The sequence below is a fragment of the Mauremys mutica genome, chromosome 2, assembly GCF_020497125.1.
Source record: "Mauremys mutica isolate MM-2020 ecotype Southern chromosome 2, ASM2049712v1, whole genome shotgun sequence".
Classification (NCBI taxonomy): domain Eukaryota; kingdom Metazoa; phylum Chordata; order Testudines; family Geoemydidae; genus Mauremys; species Mauremys mutica.
In genome coordinates, this window is record NC_059073.1 from 18962205 (window position 1) to 18982590 (window position 20386).

Sequence of the window (20386 nt, forward strand, 5' to 3'; positions counted from 1 at the left end):
GTTCTTTACTTCTGGCATAACTTATTTTCACCCCCACCCCCCAAAAAAGTGAGAGAACACAATATTGATGTTGAACTTCGGGACTAAAATAAGTAACATTCTTCAAAATGAGGTAACTTGGAGAGGTATGAGTCAAGTCATAGTTGAACTCACTAAATGAAAAAAAAATCAATGCACTGTTAGGACCAGTGCTATTTCTGCCCTTTGTTCACTTGGCCAATTGCAAATTCAATTATTCATTTTGTATGGAAATAGTGCAGAAATTGTACGTGCAAATCAACTGCACCTTTACATCATCATTGTTAGTTTTAAGAGTTAACTTCAAGTTGAGATGAATGGGGACACTTCTTTTGCTGTGTGAAACAGTGGAACATGCAATCCCTGTCAGCAAGTTACTGTCGCAACCACGAAGACTAGAAACTGACTTTTTTTAAAAAGTGAAAATTAGAATGTGAATCTGTCATGGAACTGGCAACATACCTCAAGTACGATGGATCCTTCAAAGAGGCCGGATGTTTGGCAGATCAGCTCTGTAGTCTAAAAAGTGCTGAATAGCAATGATATTTGCAGAATGGAAACTCTATAAATTATGAACCAGTTCTATGCATATACACATGAAAAACCACAGTGACAGGAATCAGAATGTCAGTTTGATTAAATCAGTCACTTAAATGGGTCTTACCGTGTGTTTGTAAAATGCCTAGTGCAAGGCAATCCCAATCTCAGTTGAGGCTGCTAGGTGCTGTTATACAATAATATATTTTAGTGAGGCTAAAATAAAATTAACAAATATATACTGTATATATGTATAGAATAAAACCAGCAAGCACACTCCCTAGTTCTGTTAACACTGATTCATGTCTTTTCCATTGGTATCCACTACTAAGATACAGAGGAATGGGACTCACCATCAGCAACGCCCTCTTGAAGAGATTTGAATCTGCGGCACCTGCAAGTAGGTGGATACTGGTAATGTCTGCCCCACTACGATCAGCTGCTATTGAAATCTGACTTGGATCCCCTCCAAAGCTAGCAATGTTCTTCTGCACCCATTTCAGAGCTGCTACCTGATCCAGAAGGCCCCAGTTTCCACGGGCCACGCTAGAACCTGTGAGACGAAATGGGAAGAGGGCAATTACTGCTCTGCAAGCAGACATGAAATACAGGTGAGACCCTTGAACATTTAAGTGGAGGAATGATACATTTTTAATATCAGTCCCGCAACTGGGACTGAATAAAACTGATATCACAGTTTATAGCACCTTCCTCCATGGCAGTCACTGTATAGACCCCCCCTTAGAGCTGCCTCCATTACAAGAGATAAAAGGAGACAGTTTTCAATGCTCTGTGCCTTATTCCATAGAGGCTCAATTTAGCCAGTCATTAAAAGCAACTGGAATGTTTCTATTGACATCAGTGGGATTTAGACTGGGCACTGGATGCCAGAATGGGAGCCCTGGAAACTATTTCCCCCACCAAAGAGGTCGGGCACAGACAGTGACCATGCGAGCTTTTCCATTTCAACCCCGTGTGGGGGCATCTTATCTAAGGCCTGGTGCACACGTACAATTTAAGCTGACATCACTGTACTGCTCAGGGGTGTGGAAACCTCCCCCCGCCCTACGTCCGAGCTCCATAGCTATGCTGACCTAACCCACAGTGCAGCTGCAGCTTGGTCGATGGAAAGATGCTCCTGCTGACCGAGCTACCATCACTCTGAGGGCGGGGGTGTGGGTGTTCCTACACTGACAGGAAAAACCCTTCCATCGCTGTAGGCAGCGCCTACACTCCAGGGTTATGCTGGCGTAGCTACGGCACCATACCTATGCCGCTAGAGCCCCCGTAGTGTAGACAGAGCCTAAGAGCTTGGCTGCATCTCTGTTACAACCAAGCCAGGGGACTTTGTGGGTGTTCATTATTTGTCAGGCACTGGCAAGATACTTGGCCCTGTACGTGACACAAAGAAATGACATGCCCCAAAGAGCCTAGGACGTAACAGACTCAGCTAAGGCAATGGAGAAACGTCACAGGGCAGTTCTTCAGCTAGCCAGTGAGCAGCACCGCCTAGCTGCTTTCGTGGTTCTCCTACTCACAAACACGCAGTCTGTTTCTTCTGCACCATGCGTACCCTCAACCCTCAGTTTCCAAACATAGCAGGATGTAGCACAGGTATACAGTAAGCGGAATCTCCCGAACTGCTTTCTTTCGTCCCCCTAGCTCACCCACTGAGCTCCTCCCAGTTACTGAGCCGATTGTCTCATTAGCCCACCAGTTGCCACCAAGTGTCAGCCATCCCCACTAGAAACTGGATGTTTGGCTCGCTCCGGTTAAGTCTGCACCCTTCTCCGGGCTGCAGTAACCTCAGTGCGCAGGGTGCTACAGCCAGCACTCTGTCACAAGGAGCCATGGGACGGTCTTCACTTCGAATCCCGCCCCCACACACACTTTATACCACTTCCACCCTGGGGGTGCAGAAGGCATTTGGCTGAGTGGCCCAGATGTGTGTGTGGGGGGTGTGAGACTGCAGCTAGATGGAGCAGAATAAGTGAAAGAAGATCCCCAAGTGCAGCATATCATAGAGAGACCATATTAGGAGGTGGAGGGGGTAGGGAAGAAGGTGGCTGAGACATCAGAGGGGCAGGCGTGAATAAACCCATAGAGAGCACTGGGAACCCTGAGGACAATTTGAATTGGACTGGGAGATGGCTACTGGACATATATACTGTAACTTACGGTTTTGTGTACTGAACCGTTAAATGTCTAGTGGTCTGCTACACACTGCTGCTGTTTTGTGTTCAGTTCAGATGCAGCCAGGTATGGAGGGGACACACACTGTGATCTCTGGGGCAGACTTAGTTTTATCCTTTTTTTGCTTTGTGTTTTCCCTCATTCTAAAATAAAAGTCATTTAGATTTAAAGTAGATGGGAAAACATAACAGACGGAATGCCTTTGAGTGTGATGGAAGATGGGGGGAGATATGGTCCCATTTCCCAGTGCAACAGAGCAGTAGTGATAATAATAATACATAGATCTTATTGAGTGCTTTTCTTCAGTAGATCTCAAAGCACTTCACAAAGGATGTCACTATCATAATCCCCATTTTACAGATGGAGAAACTGAGGCACACAGAGGGGAAGTGACTTGCCCAAGGTGACCCAGCAGGTCAGTAGCAGAGCCAGGAATAGAACCTAGATGTCCTGAGTCCCAGTTCAGTGCTCTAATGTCTATAAAAGAAGGAACAGAGGGGGGAAGTGTTAAGGGCATCACTGACGAGTTCTGCAGCAAGGTCGAGCCAAGCACATGAGATGAAATCCTGGCTCTGTTGAAGTCAACAGGAGCTTCAATGGTTCAGGATTTCACTCGTTCTCTGGCAACGTTCTGGAGATGATTGGAAACAGCAGGCTAACAATTAACACACCATGAGAGCAGCAAACTACGGATGAAACTTTTCTTCAAAGCCTCTGTGATATATTAGTAGCATGTTCCACTCCACTCCCAGAGAATATTAACGAAAATATAAGAGTGGCCAGTTTATACTAAAATGAATAAAATGAATGGCTTTTCCAGCTGCATGGATTGCCATGAGAAAGAGGTTTTTATTTAGTAGTAACAACAATACACCCTCTCTTTCTGCAAATGGAAAAATCATGAATGTTGTTCTGTTTTCATTTCATATCCGTCTGCTGGGACTTTTCTGTCTCAATGAAATTAACCAAAAATCTACTATCCTCTATTAAAAAAGAAAACAAAGTACTACAGTATTTCCTAATTATAATTCACAACATTACAGCTTAGAACAGAGACACTGCAGCTATGATTCTACAATTACAGGTGGGTTGTTTTTTAAATATAATACGGGAAGGGCAGCTGAGCTAGCAGACCAGCAAGCTATAATACTGTCTACATACTGAGGTCAAGATTTTCTAAATTGAGTGCCTCAAGTTAGACCTCTCAGTCCATATTTAGTTACCTAGATAGGTAGCTTCGTCTTCAAAAATGCTGAGTATCTGCAGCTCTCAATACTTACATTCTTGTAGCATCTTTTCCTCCTGTACCCATCTTGTCCAGCCCCTTGCCATATAAATTACAACCCTCTGGATTCCCTTGCATCCCCTTACAGTCTTATAACTAAAATACAACATGTATTTTAATACAACCAACTGATACATCATCTCTGTGGCCCCCTATAACTGTTTGACATAACCATGAATTTTACAATTCGCCTCTCACAGCCCTTTTGCAAATGAGAAAAGCCGAGAACATTCTAGTACCATACATTCCCCAGGACTGCCAACTATTCAACAGTGCCCGAGAGTAACCTGATATTTTAAATGCGGGGTGGTGTTGGTATTAGTTTCCCAATGACACTTTTTTCTAAAAAACTGGAACTTAAAGCAATAAAAGCAGAAATAAGCAATTCCTTGTTAAGTATCAAAAAGGAAGTGAAAATAATTGTTCGTTGCCTATGACTTTGAGTCACAGTGGGCCATTTATATTTACCTACCTGTCTTCAACGCCTTCTTATTCAAAACTAGAAAAGCTCTAAAGGAGACAGAACAGCCACGAACAGCAACCTCGTTCAAAATATGTGTTCCTTCCATAGCCAAGACCAAAATAATGTATCTTTAAAATAAGGATACATTTAAAGACACTCCGGGGAACAAATTAGTAATGGAATATGAAGCCTTCTGGTTTGTAGGTCAATAGTTCAAATCCAACCCTGGCCAATAGTGACTGAAAGCTCTCATCTTGTAATAGTTGTTCCCCAACATAATATAATGAGGTGCTTAAATACCACCATGCTGGGTGAAATATAAGAATCAGAATAGAATAGAATTTTAGTGGTCTCAATATAGTTCTTAAAGGTGTCTACACCACAACCATTGGCTCCCTGCTAAGAACAACAAGGACTGAATGATCATGGAGACTAGAATTTCTTGCCCATAGCCATATTGGGTTGAGAGACGACAGCAGAGCAATGGGGAAAGCTTTCATTGTCATAGCCTGTTCTGTGGATAGAGATCATCAGTATCCAGAGCTGTCAATTCAACACTAAATTCACTCATTTTAAATATTGCTGCAAGTCTCATGAGAACTCATCTAAGGAAGTGAAATCCATGTGAATTCTTTAACCACAGAGACAGGCCTTAGCCACTAGTACAATGAAAATACTGCAGGGAAAATATCATCGGTTCCTTTTGTCTTGGAAGAGTCAGACTGGTGGTGGAATGTATTTAATGAACCAAAGAACTCAGGCAAAGGATTTATGCACTAACATTTACTGTAGTTAGATCTGTTTCAGAGTAGCAGCCGTGTTAGTCTGTATCAGCAAAAAGAACAGGAGTAGTTGTGGCACCTTGGAGACTAACAAATTTATTTGAGCATAAGCTTTCATGGGCTAAAGCCCACTTCATTAGATACATGCAGTGGAAAATATAGTAGGAAGATATATATATATATATATACACACAGAGAACATGAAAAAATGGGGGTTGCCGTACCAACTCTAATGAGACTAATCGGTTAAGGTGGGCTATTATCAGCAGGAGAAAAAAAACTTTTGTAGTGATAATCAGGATGGCCCATTTCAAACAGTTGACAAGAAGGTGTGAGTAACAGTAGGGGGAAATTAGCATGGGGAAATAGTTTTTAGTTTGTGTAATGACTCATCCACTCCCAGTCTTTATTCAAGCCTAATTTAATGGTGTCCAGTTCCATCCTGATTATCACTACAAAAGGTTTTTTTCCCTCCTGCTGATAATAGCCCACCTTAATCAATTAGTCTCTTTAGAGTTGGTACGGCAACCCCCATTTTTTCATGTTCTCTGTGTATATATATATATATATATATATATGTCTTCCTACTGTATTCTCCAGTCCATGCATCTGATGAAGTGGGCTTTAGCCCATGAAAGCTTATGCTCAAATACATTTGTTAGTATCTAAGGTGCCACAAGTGCTCCTGTTCTTTTTGTAGCTGGACCGAAGACCCATGTCTACCAGGAATTGTTTTCACTACTTTGGTGATGGGCCTCGATATAAATCTTATGAACCATCTATTTGGAGACAAAGAACAAATTCCTGAGGAACACAGGAGAGTGAAAAGAAATGGGTATCAGGACAAAGATGACTATGCCAGACACAGGCAGTGACTTTAGTTACTAAGGCTCCATTCCTGAGAACACTTATAAACGGGCTTCGCTTTAAGCATCTGAGTAATCCCACTCTATGGGACTTAAAGGTAAGCACTAGCCTATTTTCATCGTCAAACCACACAACACACAATGGATTGGATTTTTCAGATTTGTTCAGTTCTAACCACCCCAGGTGTTGTTTGTATCATAAATGAGGAAAGTTGTTTTTTCACAGTATTTTTTTTGCCTACATCCAGACATACCTACAACAGTGCCCTTTCAATATGCACAGAAAAGCAGGTGTAACCCATATCTGTGTTTTCTCTACACTCAAAGCAACCACCGCGTGTATATACCCATGACCCACCTAGCCCTAACACAGCTCTGCCACATAAGAGAGTCAGGAATAACTGCAGAGCTAGCAATAGAAAAGGCAGCTTTTTTTGTTGCAAGAAAACTACTAGCTTTAACCCATTCGTTCCTGGGTTTGCAATTTATGAAAAGCAAACACCAAAGGACCCAGGAGTTGCCTTTGCTTGGAGAATCAGGACTTTCATTCATGGTGTTGGGCCCTTTACATGGCGTTTTAATATTCACATTTCTATATTTAGCCAGAATCAAGGGGTGAAAGTCTGGCCCCGTTGCAGTTAATGGCAAAACTCCCATTGACTTCAGTGAGGCCAGGATTTCATTCAACAAGTACTTGGAAAGGAAAACCTCCCAGAAGTTTCTATTTGATTTTGGTGTGTGCGCCAGGCAAAAGTTCTTACGGCATCTGAAGCAGCTTGGGGAGCCTTCGGTGTAATTTTCTGCTGCTATACATTAGAGGAAAGCATCTTAGGGAGTCTGCATTATGCTACAGAAAGGTAAAGGGTAACTACAGTAGTGGCAAAGTTTCTAGCTGCAATGAATGTGTGAACTCTCCTGTCTGACTAGATCAAAGTGTGCCCTTTTGGCCCTGGCCAGCAGTGAGGCGTCGCCCCGCCCTCAGAGGAGATAGGAGTGATTGTACTCAGGGAGCTCCCCATGCTCCCCACTGGGTGGGAGCTGCTCCCCCGTCTGCCTAGGCTGCTGTGAAGTGTGGCCCCACCTCCTCCCTGTCCCTTTTGGGTCCCCAGGGGTACACTGAGGAAGCATCTCTGAGCTCTCCCAAACACAGAGATGATACCAGTCCCTGCCCTGTGTGAACTGGGCCAAGGGGCTGGGGGGAAGGCTCCTGCATCCTCTCAGCCAACACACCCACAGGCGGATCAGTCACTGTCTCTGGGAACAGCTGCAACAGGGGCAAAGAACGTTACAGATGCTGCTGTTCACTGGTCTCTAGGCGGTGAGTTTGTGCACTATCCCTTTTCACCCCTGAAGACCCAACTTCTAATTCCATCCGGAATACAGGTGAAAATGGGCTTGAAGGGTTTACCCAAGTACTGAGAAGGACATCTGACCACACCACAACGCTACCATGCAATATTCAGCCCAGCGAGCAGACTCCTCTCAGGAAGAGACCAAGATGAGACGAGTTGGGTTGAAGGAGGTTAGTGGCAGATATGTGGGCAGTGCTGCGTAATGGAAGCTTGCACAATGCCTATCTACCCTGTCTAGCTGTAGCCAATACTAAGTGTCAGTTTCATAAGCATCCGGTTCGCAGAAAACTAACCATAGTGATACTTTCCCCAGATGCAGCCCGTGCCAACCTCAGACCTAAATGCACAAGGAGTTTGCAGCGCGTAGCTCTCAGGTGGCTGAACTAAAAACAGGCATTGCTGGCGATGAGCTCCAAAAACACCTGACACCCTAGAAGAGAAATGCTGCTGTAACCCCGCACCAGGCAAAACTCAGCTGAGTCACTACACAGGCAAAACTCAACCTCAGGATCATCAGAAGTGTCATGTGGCAAGGTGCAGTGGCCTTAGCTAAGACCAAAGGGAAAGAGTTAGTTCCCTACACAGATCCACCCAGGTGCACAGGATAGATTATTAATAAAGCAGTGGCAGGGACTGAGGGTCCAATGAAGAAATCCAGGAAACTCTATAAGGCGTGCAGCAAGGACTCTGAAAGGTACAGTCAGGGCCGCCCAGAGGGGGAGGGGCAAGTGGAGCAATTTGCCCTAGGCCCCCACGAGAGTTTTTTGGGGCCCCTGGAGTGTGGTCCTTCACTCGCTCCAGGGGCCCTGGAAAACTCTCATTGGGCCTGGGCCCCCAGAGCTTCTTCCGCTCTTGGTCTTTGGCGGTAATTCGGCGGTGGGGGGTCCTTCTGCTCTGGGACCCGCCGCCGAAGTGCCGGGTCTTTGGCGGGAATTCGGCGGCCCCCCACCGCCAAAGACCCCAGGCCCCCTGAATCCTCTGGGTGGCCCTGGGTACAGTATCAGACCAGGGATATAAACAGTGCCCTAGTAGCCAGAGGAAAGAGAGGCCAGAACTCTAGACTCAGTTCTTGTGCTTCCTCCCCACATCCCTTTATCCACCCCCCATTTAAAGGCAAATAAACCCACCAGGCAAATAAGGGAAAAGAAAAATATTTTGTAAGTGTTTAAAATGAATCTAAAAGACCTAATAAAAGCCAAGCCAAACAGCAGGTACCTGCACTGCTCTCAGGCAGGCAGGCATAGGTAGGTGCAAATGTGTATTTGTGCAGGCAGAATGGGTACTTTGTCCGTGCAAGGTATGCACCTCTTTTCTGGAAATTTGGCCAGACAAGCCATTTATTTATAGTAGTCGGGATCAGCGGGCACGAGGAAGCAGAAGTCCCCAGCATTACAGAGCATGATGAGGAAAGTGTGCTAATTCCCAGCTTGCAGTAATGAACTGTGTGATTTTGCTGTAGTGTCTGGAATGGAAAATGGTAACAACTCAAGTCAATGGACGGTAACTCTCTATCTTTCAGAAGATAACATGGGCGACCTCTGTTGGCTCCGTGAGGCATAGACATGGTGATGATGAAGCTGTCTTTAAAAAAAACCCTCAACTGGTCACTGCACATTATAGTAGCAAATCCTGGATAGGAGACAAGGGGCTGATTTTCAGAGGTGCCAAGCAGCTACCAATCTACATCTTGAATCTTACACAAAGTTGAATGTACTTATTGTCACAGCAGTCCCATGAGGCAAGGCAGCACTGTCATTTTACAGACGGGGAACAGAGGCACAGAGGGACTAAGGGACTAGCCCAGGGTCACACAAAAGTCCACAGCAGAGCAGGGAATTGAACCCAGTCTCTCAAATCTCAGGCTAGTGCCTTAACTTTGGGCCATCAACTCGGATTACAGTCAGACAGCACTTCTGGAAATCAGGCCCTAAGAGTTAAAGTCAGACCTTCTCTTTGGCCCACTTCCCTTTATAGTAGAACCTCAGAGTTCCAAACACCAGAGTTATGAACTGACCAGTCAACCACACATCTCATTTGAAACTGGAAGTACACCATCAGGCAGCAGACAGACAGACAGACACACACACACACACACACACAAGTACAGGACTGTGCTAAACATAAACTACTAAAAAAAAATAAAGGGAAAGCATCATTTTTCTTCTGCATAGTAAAGTTTCAAAGTTGTACTAAATCAATGTTCAGCTGTAAACTTTTGAAAGAACCACCATAATGTTTCGTTCAGTGTTACAAACAACCTCCGTTCCCGAGGTGTTCGTAACGCTGAGATTCTACTGTACATACAAACACCCATGATTTTACCTGTCAATAAAAATCAAGCTGCTCTTTTGAAATGGGATGATTGCTTTGTGCCCCCTTTTGGCTCATGCTACTCGCCATGTCCCTTTGACACAACGCTCCTGACGTTCCTTGGATGTGTCTTCCAAAACACTTATTCAAAGATGCCGGCTTATGAAAAGGCAGAACTAACAAACACTTTGGAAACAAACATTGCAGAATGTGATTTGCCTGCAGTTCATAGATTCATGGCAGCGTACAGACTTACCAGTGCTAAGGAAGCCGAAAACTCCGACACGGTAACTTGCAGTTACAATGATGATATCGCTGACGGAAGCTAGGTATGAGCCGTCTACGACCGTCCTCCCCTTCTCACCCTCACCACTCACACCATTGTGGAAGAACAGCAGCACAGCCATGTTTCTGCCCTGTAATGATCACAGACAAGTTAATGCACCAATGAGTGTGTCTGAGAATGATAGCGGCTGATACGCCTATATAGGGCTATAGTCTCCTTCAGGTCATTGCTGTGAACCTGATTATCCTCTCTTCTGAAACATTCCAAGCAATTCAAAACTGCCTGGCAATGACACTGATGAGAGGAGAACTGCCTGCGTGGCAGTAGCCCTAGAATTAAATTCAGTTTGTTGACTGGTTACCAGTCCCTGGAATGGACTATGTGCCATTTAGCTGAATCCAGCCTCCTAATCGTAGGGCTTGTCTACATGGGGATAACTCAGGAATTAACTCAAGATGTGAATTTAAAGTGGATAAATTAAACTGTATTAAACCCCTGTGTGGATGCTCATATTCAGAATTAAAGTGGCCTGGATTCAATTTAGCTTATCTTCCAAAAAGTCAATTAAACTAAATCAAATTAAGACCACTTTAATTCTTAATGAGAGCGTCCATAGAGGGGTTTCACACAGTTTAAACTCACACTTTAAATTAATCTAGATTAACTTTCCTGAGGGCAGGTCTACACTTAAAAATTACCTCGGCATAACTCTGTTGTTCAGGGATGTGAAAAATACACACCCCTGAGCAGTGCAGCTAAGCGGACCTAAGTCCCTGTGAAGACACCGCTAGGTCAATGGAAGAATCCTTCTGTCACCCTAGCTACTGCCTCTCAGGGAGGTTGATTTATCTGTGCCAATGATTTATTCTGCCAGCATAGCTAGTGTTGAAAAAGCAGCATCAGCTCTCCCTAGGTCCTCTCTGCACATGCTATGGAATAGCTACAGTGATGCTGCACTGCTAGGGGGCAGAGAGGCCACTGCAGCAGAACAGAAACAAGAGTTGGCCATGTGGTCTCTGCAAACCATAGTGGACCTCAACCCCCAATGAGGGGATGGCTCACCCGAAAACTCCATGGGATGAGCCTTATGGAATTCTCAGTCTCTGGCTTCCTTCGGTGGGCTTTTCTGCCTGAGGTTGAAGCCTGGCCCTGATATGCAGCCACAGTTTTCCATTCCTCAGTTTCATCCCATTATTATATCCCCTGGGACCTTCCTACATCGTTCTCCACTCTCCTTTGCTCAGTGGACAGTCATAGACTTTAAGGCCAGAAGGGAACATCATGACCATCTCGTCTGATCTGCACATTGCAAGCCACAGCACCTTCCCCACCCTTTCCTGTAAATAGACCCATAACCTCTGGCTGAACCATGTTTGAAAGACTTCAAGTTACAGAGAATCCACCATTTACACTAGTGCTGCAGAGGAAGGAACCCCCCCCCCACACACACACACACACAACAGGGTCTCTGCCAATCTGACCTGGGGAGAAATTCCTTCCTGACCACAAATATGGTGATCAATTAGACCCTGAGCATGTGGGCGAGAACCACCAGACAGACACCTGGGAAAAAATTCTCTGTAGCAACTCGGAGCTCCCTCCAGCTAGTGCCCCATCACCGGCTGTCGAAGATATTTGCTGCTAGCTGTCGCAGATCAGCTACACACCATTGTAGGCAGTCTCATCATATCATCCCCCCATAAATTTAGCAAGCTCAGTCTTGAAGCCAGTTAGGTTTTTTGTCCCCATTGCCCCCCTTGGAAAGCTGTTGGTTAGAAAGTTTCTGATGGTTAGAAATCTTCGTCTAATTGCAAGACTAAACTTCTTGCTGGCCAGTTTACATCCATTTGTTCTTGTGTCCATGTTGGTGCTTAACTTAAATTTTAACTCCTCCCCATCCCTGTTATTTATCCCTTTGATGTATTTATAGAGAGCAATCATATCTCCCCTCAGCTTTCTTTTGCTTAGGGTACACAAGCCAAGCTCTTTGAGTCTCCTCTCATAAGGTAAGTTTTTCATTCCTCTGATCATCCTAGTAGCCATTCTCTGCACCTGTACCAGTTTCAATTTATTTTTCTTAAACATCGGAAACCAGAATTCTACACAATATTCCAGATTAGGTCTCACCAGTGCCTTGTATAATGGTACTAACAATTCCCTTTCTTTACTGGAAATACTGTGCCTGATGCATCCTAGGACTGCATTAGCCTTTTTCATGGCCACATCACATTGGTGGCTCATAGTTATCCTGTGATCAACCAATACACCCAAGTCTTTCTCCTCCTCTGTTGCTTCCATCTGATGAGTCCCCACTTTATAGAAAAAAATATTATTGTTTGTTCCTAAGTGCATGACCATTCACTTTTCAGCCCCATTTCATATTCAATTTCAGCCCATTTCTATTATTCCAGTTTTCAAGGTCACCAAGATCTTCTTGTGTGATATTCCGGTCCTCCTCTGTATTGGTAATACCTCCCAACTTTGTGTCATCAACAAATTTTCTTAACAGACTCTCACTTTTTGTGCCAAGGTAATTAATAAAAATGTTAAATAAGAGAGGTCCCGAGACCGAACCCTGAAGAATTCCACTAGTTACCTCCCTCCAGCCTGACAGCTGTTGGTATTTTTCAGAGACAGGCTGGTGGTCTGTACACCAGCATCAAAGCACATCTGGGGTTTGTTTTTGCCTGCAACTAGATAGCATTGGCCGCTGCTGCTGTCATTTTCTGAACAAAATTAACTAAACATGATGATCCCATTTGCACAGGCAAAAGAGACGGCTGCACATCTGTTTCCAGCAAACATGTGGCCATCCGTGCAGCAAAAACAGAGGCCAGGAGCAAGTAGCAAACTGCCCTCAGCTTTCTCTAATTGTTAAGGGGTGACCCTGAGTTTTGAACTGAAAATGTGTTGCCACCCTCCTCTGTCTGGTGGAAACTCAGTTCAGATGTTTGTTATTATGAGCAAAGTGGCATCCAGTTTGACTGAGTAATGTGCTGCCTTCATTCCAGAAGTGCTGAAAAGTGCTTTCTCTGAATCTTCTGCCTCTGCTTCTCCAGAGAAAGTGCCTAATTCAGACGGTCTCCTCCCCAATGTCCCATTCAGAGTTGACAATTATGCATGTCCTGGCCAAGGAATTGGAGGAGAGGAACAAAGGAAGGAGAGAGAGCAGGTGTGAGGGTTTGTCTTCACTTGAAAATCTGGTCTAACAAACATCACTTTGCAGAGTCATGTTAGCTAACGCAATGTTAAACATCACAGGGGCAAATCTTACTTAACATCATGTCAGCTTGTCAAAGAGATTCCCTAGAAACAGTCCCAGTCTAGCTGACTCCTGGGTTGTGTTTAAAGTCATGTTAGATAACAAGATTACCTAATTTCCTAGTGATAACAAGGGGAAAGGAGAAAAGGTGATAGGGAAAAGCAGAAGCTGCAGTAGCAGATGTGGAGCATCTTACTGAGAAGATTCAGCCTTCAAGTATTGGGGGTAAACAGAATGCCACCCACTCACCGCATCTCCCCTACAATACACAAGGTTTAGATACAATTGCTTCTTTTCCCCGTGGTTATTCTGCACAGAGAAGTGGCAAATTCCCCAGCTGGTTTGTCTTGTACATGAATCCAACCTTTTGAGAAGCACAAGGGATAATTTGGGTAGTGATCCCCTGATGAGCACAGATTTCAAGCACAGAGCTGCTGGTTCTTAGTGCTGTCATCTAAAGCAGATCTTTGTATTGAATTGTAACAACCACTAATCATCTCTCCTTCGCTTTCTGGAATTAATAATTTCAGCAGGATGCTCCCATATTTTCATATTAAAAATGAATTTTCATAGTTTCATATTAAAAATGTGAGATGTGTTGTATTGTCCAGGTTCTTATTTGGTATCCAATTAATTTTATACTAATTAATTAAGTAGATAATTAGATAATTTTATCACATTATTTGTTCTCTATCCTGAGTTACAATCAATTAACCAACGCAGCTAGGACAGGTGGCAGCTGCATATTAGGGCAGAGAGAATGCAGGGCCAGGTCCAAAGCCAAATGAAGCCAACTCTTTCCATTGACTCTAAAGGCCTTTGGTTCACACCAAATTTGGACCATAGGTGGAAATCTGGAGTAACTCCACTGAAGTCAGTGGCAACACTCCATTGTAAATGAGAGTAGAATCTGGCCTATTGCATGCAACACAGAACAATACTACAGAAAACACTGCAGCTAACCGGAAAAACTGGCCAGCAAGTTCCTCACACGCACAATGCTAGCACCAGCCAGGATTGTCGTGTGGCTATTGACTAACATTGTTTGATCAGTTCTGGTTTTGCATTTAGGAATGAAGCATGGATGGTCAAACTGTTAGCAGTAAAACATGCAGACAGACTTTCAACAGAGACAAGTCTAGCTCAGCTCCCACGACACACATGCACAGTATCAGCTTGGGTCCACACTAATTGGCTTTGTGCTCTCTAGCAGCTGGACTGAAGCTGGCAGTCCCAATGGGCCTGATCCTGGGAGCGGAGGGTGCTCATCATTTCACAGGAGCAGATTTGTGCCTGGCAGGATTGGGCCCAAAATGAAGCCTCACCCTCATAAAAGAAAGAAAGAGAATGAGTTAGGACTGGCCACATTTTTACACCAGTGTGTCCTTTGTGCCCAGTGCCAATCGCTCATGAAATCTGTACATGTCTGGATCCAGATCTGAACTCAGGACAGGATAGAATGCACCTGACCCAAAAGCCAAGAGCAGAGCACTCCTGAATTTCAGGGACTAGGATGCGAACACAGCTCTGAACTCTGCACCTAACGCTCACATACTATGGTGATGGGCAACAGTATAAAACTGCCCTTGCCTTCTGCAGCTAGGTTAGCCATCGTGCTAGACCTGAGCCTTGACTCCTTTGGTTTTTGAGAAACACGGAAAATAAAAGGCATTTCTGACAGGCTTTCTGGAGTTCAGAAATGTTTTCAATTATCCTCTCTGCTCCACTGCAAGGCATTTCAGAAGGGGCTTGGCAGGAGCATTTTAACCCTGACAGAACCAGTCAAGTTCCAGGATGTGTAACAGCCCTTGCATTAGGAGGTGTGCACCACACTGACGGCACAGTAAGGATGGGAAGGCAAGGAAGATTCTTCCCTGAAGGGTGCACAGCCGACATTAACCTAACTCTTTATTTAGGCCAGCAACGCTACCATCAGCCCTCTGCTTGAGCTGCATCAGGCAACCCCAGACAAAACCCAGCCCTGCTTTGCTAGCGTGACAAGCGAGGATGGCTACTGGTGGGAAAAGGAGCTCAGAAACGCCAGCTGTAAGTGGAAGTTTGCATGATGCACGTAACTATGTGTTCTGCTTTCTGGGCACTGGAGCTTTAAATGTTATAGGCTCTTCCCAGCTACAGGAGGAAGCTCCCATTTTGTGTTTCACTTCAGATGCAGAATGTTACTGTGCAAGCCACTGAGCTCTGTCTCTCTCCAGGGGACATCATATTGGTTGTTTTTGTTGTTTTAACTTCATCAAGACTGAAACCATCTGCTATTGCTCTTCGCACGTGGGTAAAAACATCAGTTTACCACAATAAAGAGCAGGGAAATGCCATTCTGGGGCATATTATCCTGTTCCCGCTTTCTGCTGTAAAAATAAAGGGTCTGAGTCTTCTCTCATTTACGCCAGATTTACCCACGCGAAACTCCACTGACCTCAATGAAGCTACTTCTGATTTGCACCCATAGGAGTGAGCGAAGTATTAGGCCCACAGACTCTCTTTCTCAAAAAAAGAGAGAGCCCATTTGGATAGTTGGGGTTGTTGTAAACAATATGCTTTCAAATAAGCCCCTGCTCTTTGGAAAGCAGTAGCTAATGGGAGCGGGCAAGCTTCCCGGGATGATGACCTGAAGTTTTTACTAAGCAATGACTTTGCACAGAAAGTCGATAACAATCTGGTGTTGCGGCGAGCAAACAGACTGTTGGCCACTTCTAAAACATACATGAAGTTGCACTCCAGCAGCTCAAATAATACTGAATGCAGAAATGCATGCTTGTACATTAGGGACATCCCTATACCAATACCCTAGGCTCCCCAGCCCCTGTTTACTCTCTTGTTAAAAGCTCAGCTAGAATACCCAGGCCAGTAGGAAGGTTTATTTTTTTACTTATTATAAAGATTAACTTAAAAATTTCAGTTGACAGTTTATCTGAGTGCAGGGGCTCCCACGCCACTCTTTGGAGAGGAACACTTTTGTGATCTGTGGGCTGGGGCATAAATTTAGCACTGCTGACTACACTCAATCCACAGCAGACCTTCCGCCGACATCAGTGGGAGGTTTCCACAAAGATCAAGGGTAGATTATGGCCTGTATACAGAAACTAAACTGCTAGTCATCATCACTGTTAGCTGTGATACATTCCCCCTGGGAAAACAGTCTAGTTTTTAAGAACTCTGCTATTTCTGCCTTTAGTTTCCTTCCTTCCCCATCTTCTTTTCTGCCTCCCTCTCTTTCCCTGTCTTTGGCCAGCTCTACACTGCAACATGTTGTTGGCATAACTATGTCAGCCAGGGGTGTGACTGACAAAGGTCTGCCAGCAAAACCCCGAGTACAGACACAAAGGAGAAAAGTGCATCTGCTGTTGGCACAGCTAATACTGTTCAGGGAAGTGGTGCTACTATGCTGGCAGAAATCCACCTTTTGTTGATACACACTGCAGCTACACTACAGGGCTATGCCAGGATAGCTATTCTGATATAGCAGTTGTGACAAATACAACAATTTCCTGCAGTATCTTTAGGAGATCTTACTGCATTAAGTTTATGCATCATCGTGGGCCACCAGCTGTATGTAATTCCATAGGGGCAGGTGACTGCAGCCCTCCAGGAATTAAAAACAGTTGGAGGGGGTGATTAGGCAAATTGCCTGTGTCAAATTGTAATGCCTCCAGAGAAGTACCACCATGTGGCGAGGTTTGCATTTATTGTCAACAGACAAAGACAGGACTTTGGGATAAATAGCCTGAGTTTAAACTGACTCGGAGCTTTCTTTCTGATCCAGCCAATGGACAGGACCTGCTGTCCAACAGAGGCTCCAAATCCTTAAGGAAGGATTGAAAGGACTGATACCTGTCAGAGCCCCAGGCTGGAGTTGGCATGACCTCTGGAAAGCAGTTTAGTAGGGACACTGGTTCTTTTATTGTTTTTAATATGTATTTTCTGTAATGCTTTCACTTTAAGAATAAATGTGCTTGCTTAGAAAAGGCTGTGTATAACTTCTGGCAATTGCACTGTTTGTGGCCTCTGAGGAGAGAGCAAAGTGCAGATGCTGGCCTGTTGAGGAAGACTGGCTTGCCAGGGATATCACAGTGTAGAGAGGGAACTGTGCAGACTGTAAAAACTCCAGTAAAAAGGGAGAGAGACGCGGGTCTCTGCTCAAGAGGTGATGGCTGAAGAGCGGGGAATCTAAAGCAGTAGACCACGGTGGAGAAATACAGATGCAATTACCCTGAACTGTGACAGCTGTCTCAGCAGAGCCTGTGTAGGACAGACGAGCCCTTGGTGTATCTCCTCCTCTCTGCCCATTTGCATTTCCTGCTCTGCAGACATATTGAGACATAGCTTAGCCAAAGCACAAATAACTATATTGTGAGGAAGAGTCCTGCACTGGCAGGAGACTGGACTGGGTGACTTACCATTGCTAAGGCTTCTCTGGCTCTTACTTCTAGGATACTATGGGTACCACTTTAAACACTTCTGCTTATCGCAGTTAAAACATTTTCAGATAATTCCACTGTGACGCTAGCAGACCAGGTGCCAAGGCCCCTAGGTTTACTGAATATTGACAAATGCATAGCTGAGAACCAGTCTGGCTTGCCTTTGGGTTCGTATAGTTATAATAGATATTAATGTTATAACAATATGTTTAGTGTTTTGACTTTATGAAATACTTGTAGAATGCTGCATGTATTAATCCTTCTTATAATCTCTTTATCCCCTGCTATAAGGCAATGCTTAAGTATTTGCTCTATAACTGTAAAAAGTTTGTTCTGAAACCGTAACTCACCAAACAGGAGAAACAACTTCACCTAATGCAAAATGCTGGATTCCTACGAACGGTGTAAGCAAGAGATCCCCAGGACTAAGCTGGGTTAGCCCTAATGGACATAAAAAGCTGGCATCTTTCAACAGCTCTGTCACCACCTGAAACCTAAGACTGCAACTCATTTGTGTGTGTATGTTTATCAGTTTTAACCTTGTAAATAATTCTAATTGATTTTTCCTAGTTAATAAACCTTTAGCTAGTTTATTACCGGATTGGCTACAAGCATTGTCTTTGGTGTGAGATCTAAGGTGCAAGTTGACGTGGGATAAGTGACTGGTCCTTTGGGACTGGAAGCAACCTGAATATTTTGTGACCTTTGGTGTAAAGTGATCACCTATCGCAGAGTCCAGCTTGTTTGTGTGGCAAGATAGATCGGAATGCCCAAGGGGGCTGTCTATGGCTCCATGTTAAAGCTGCATAGTGCCTGAGGACATTACATTTGTTACTCGATTGGTGAAAGCTAATTATAGAACTCACAACCAATTTGGGAGTTGTGGCCTGCATTTTAAGAGTCTGCCCTGACGCTGGTATTCTCACTCGTGAGCCACTCCAGACAGCATGACGACAACATTTTGCTACACCATGTTCTAGTAATTCAATACTTACAATGCTGGCAGGCACAAACACATTCAGGTACAAGCAGTCTTCACTGACAGGAGAAGATCGGTGCAGTCCATCTCCAGGCTGCCAACAATTAGCCCTAAAGATACAGGCTGTGTTAATTTTGGCCAACAAACCAGCATTACTTTTGTACTGTTGCAGTTCATTTTATTTTGAGCTGAAGTTCAATAAAAATTTTTACACTTCAATAGCACCTTTATATCTGTGGATCTCAAACGCATTCCTAGCATTCATCTAACAACCCCCCCTGGGAGGCAAAGAAAGGTTATTTATTTAGATTTAAAATAACAAAAAGGATGCCTATCCAATGTTACAGGTGCCCTAACAAATCATTCACAATACAATAAATACAACAAAATCCCAGCAGCATTCAAACAGTTCTTTCCACAGAAACTCAATCAGCCAGACACCTGCAGACACTCCTCTCCACCCCTTCATCATCCCAGAGAGCATCCCATCAGTCCTCTCCAAAAACCCTATCAAACAAACGTCTTTTGCGTGTGTTGAAAGGTCACCACCATCTGGGCTATTTTGGACTAAGAGGAGTCCCACATACCGAAATGCAGCCACATCTGTGCTGTTTAACACTTTATGGACCTACAAATTTAATAAGGATGGAACTGATAGGGTTCTATAGAAACCACCCTAAAAACTTATGAAATTATCTCTAAGACTTTTTCAATTGTTGGACAGAAATCAAAATCAGGGATATAATTTGCTACTAAATTCACAATATATTTGGTTCAAATATATTATAGAAAAATTATCATCTTTTATTAAATTTTACAGAGTTTTCCCACAAGGGATCTGTGTAGCACAACAAGGCCATGCAACGGTTTAAAACAGACAGTGAAGCACACTGAACTGACATTGCAGGGGAAAATCTGGGTGGGCAACATAAGCATTCCTCAGGTAAGAACATGGGCAGGACACAACCCTAGTGAACTTATTCATGAAAAACACCATGGTTTTTTTTTAAAACAATGACAAGTGTTCAGAGACACATGTTTACATCTCATCAAAAATATGGCACCTCCAGAATTCCCCTAACAACATACAAGGGAAGCGGTTCAGTATGGACTCAGAGGAAATAGCGCCACCTACTGAATCAACTTGCTGTTTCTTGGAGATCTCTTATCCAAGTATGACCCAGCTCTACCTTGACAATAAATATATATGGGAAACTTCTCATGTCAGTAATGTTGGCCTGCAACTTTGATTTTTTGTTATAAAGAGACAAAAATATTGTGCTATGATGATGTACAGCCCCTAATATTATAATGATCTGCATTCATTACTTATACCAGGAGACCTGGCAGTTTAAGGTCTGTGAGATTCTCCAAGGCAATCCTCCTTGTATCTAAGCTTACAATTATGAACAGTGCTTTTGATCTTAAACAAACAACAAAAGACAAAGGCTGAGATTTTTAAAGTCACCTAAGGGATCTAGACAGCTAGTTCCCATTAAAATTAATGGGAATGAGGCACCCACGGCCCCTAAACAGCTTTGAAAATCTCGGCCACATTCTTCACACTGAGGCAAGAGATGATTTTCAGATGGAGGCAGTAGAGGCCGATAGCCCTTA

At 44.0% G+C, this 20386-nt stretch overlaps 1 protein-coding gene across 1 annotated transcript in view; it reads right to left on the minus strand.

Annotated features, from left to right (window-relative positions):
- TG (thyroglobulin) overlaps positions 1–20386 on the minus strand; it is a 218067-nt gene that overhangs the window by 82490 nt on the left and 115191 nt on the right. The window contains exons 39-41 of the mRNA XM_045008289.1: positions 18786–18879; positions 10063–10222; positions 909–1108 (exon numbers count right to left, since the gene is read on the minus strand). Of these exons, the coding sequence (XP_044864224.1) occupies positions 909–1108; positions 10063–10222; positions 18786–18879 (454 nt within the window). The remainder of the gene's footprint in view (positions 1–908; positions 1109–10062; positions 10223–18785; positions 18880–20386) is intronic.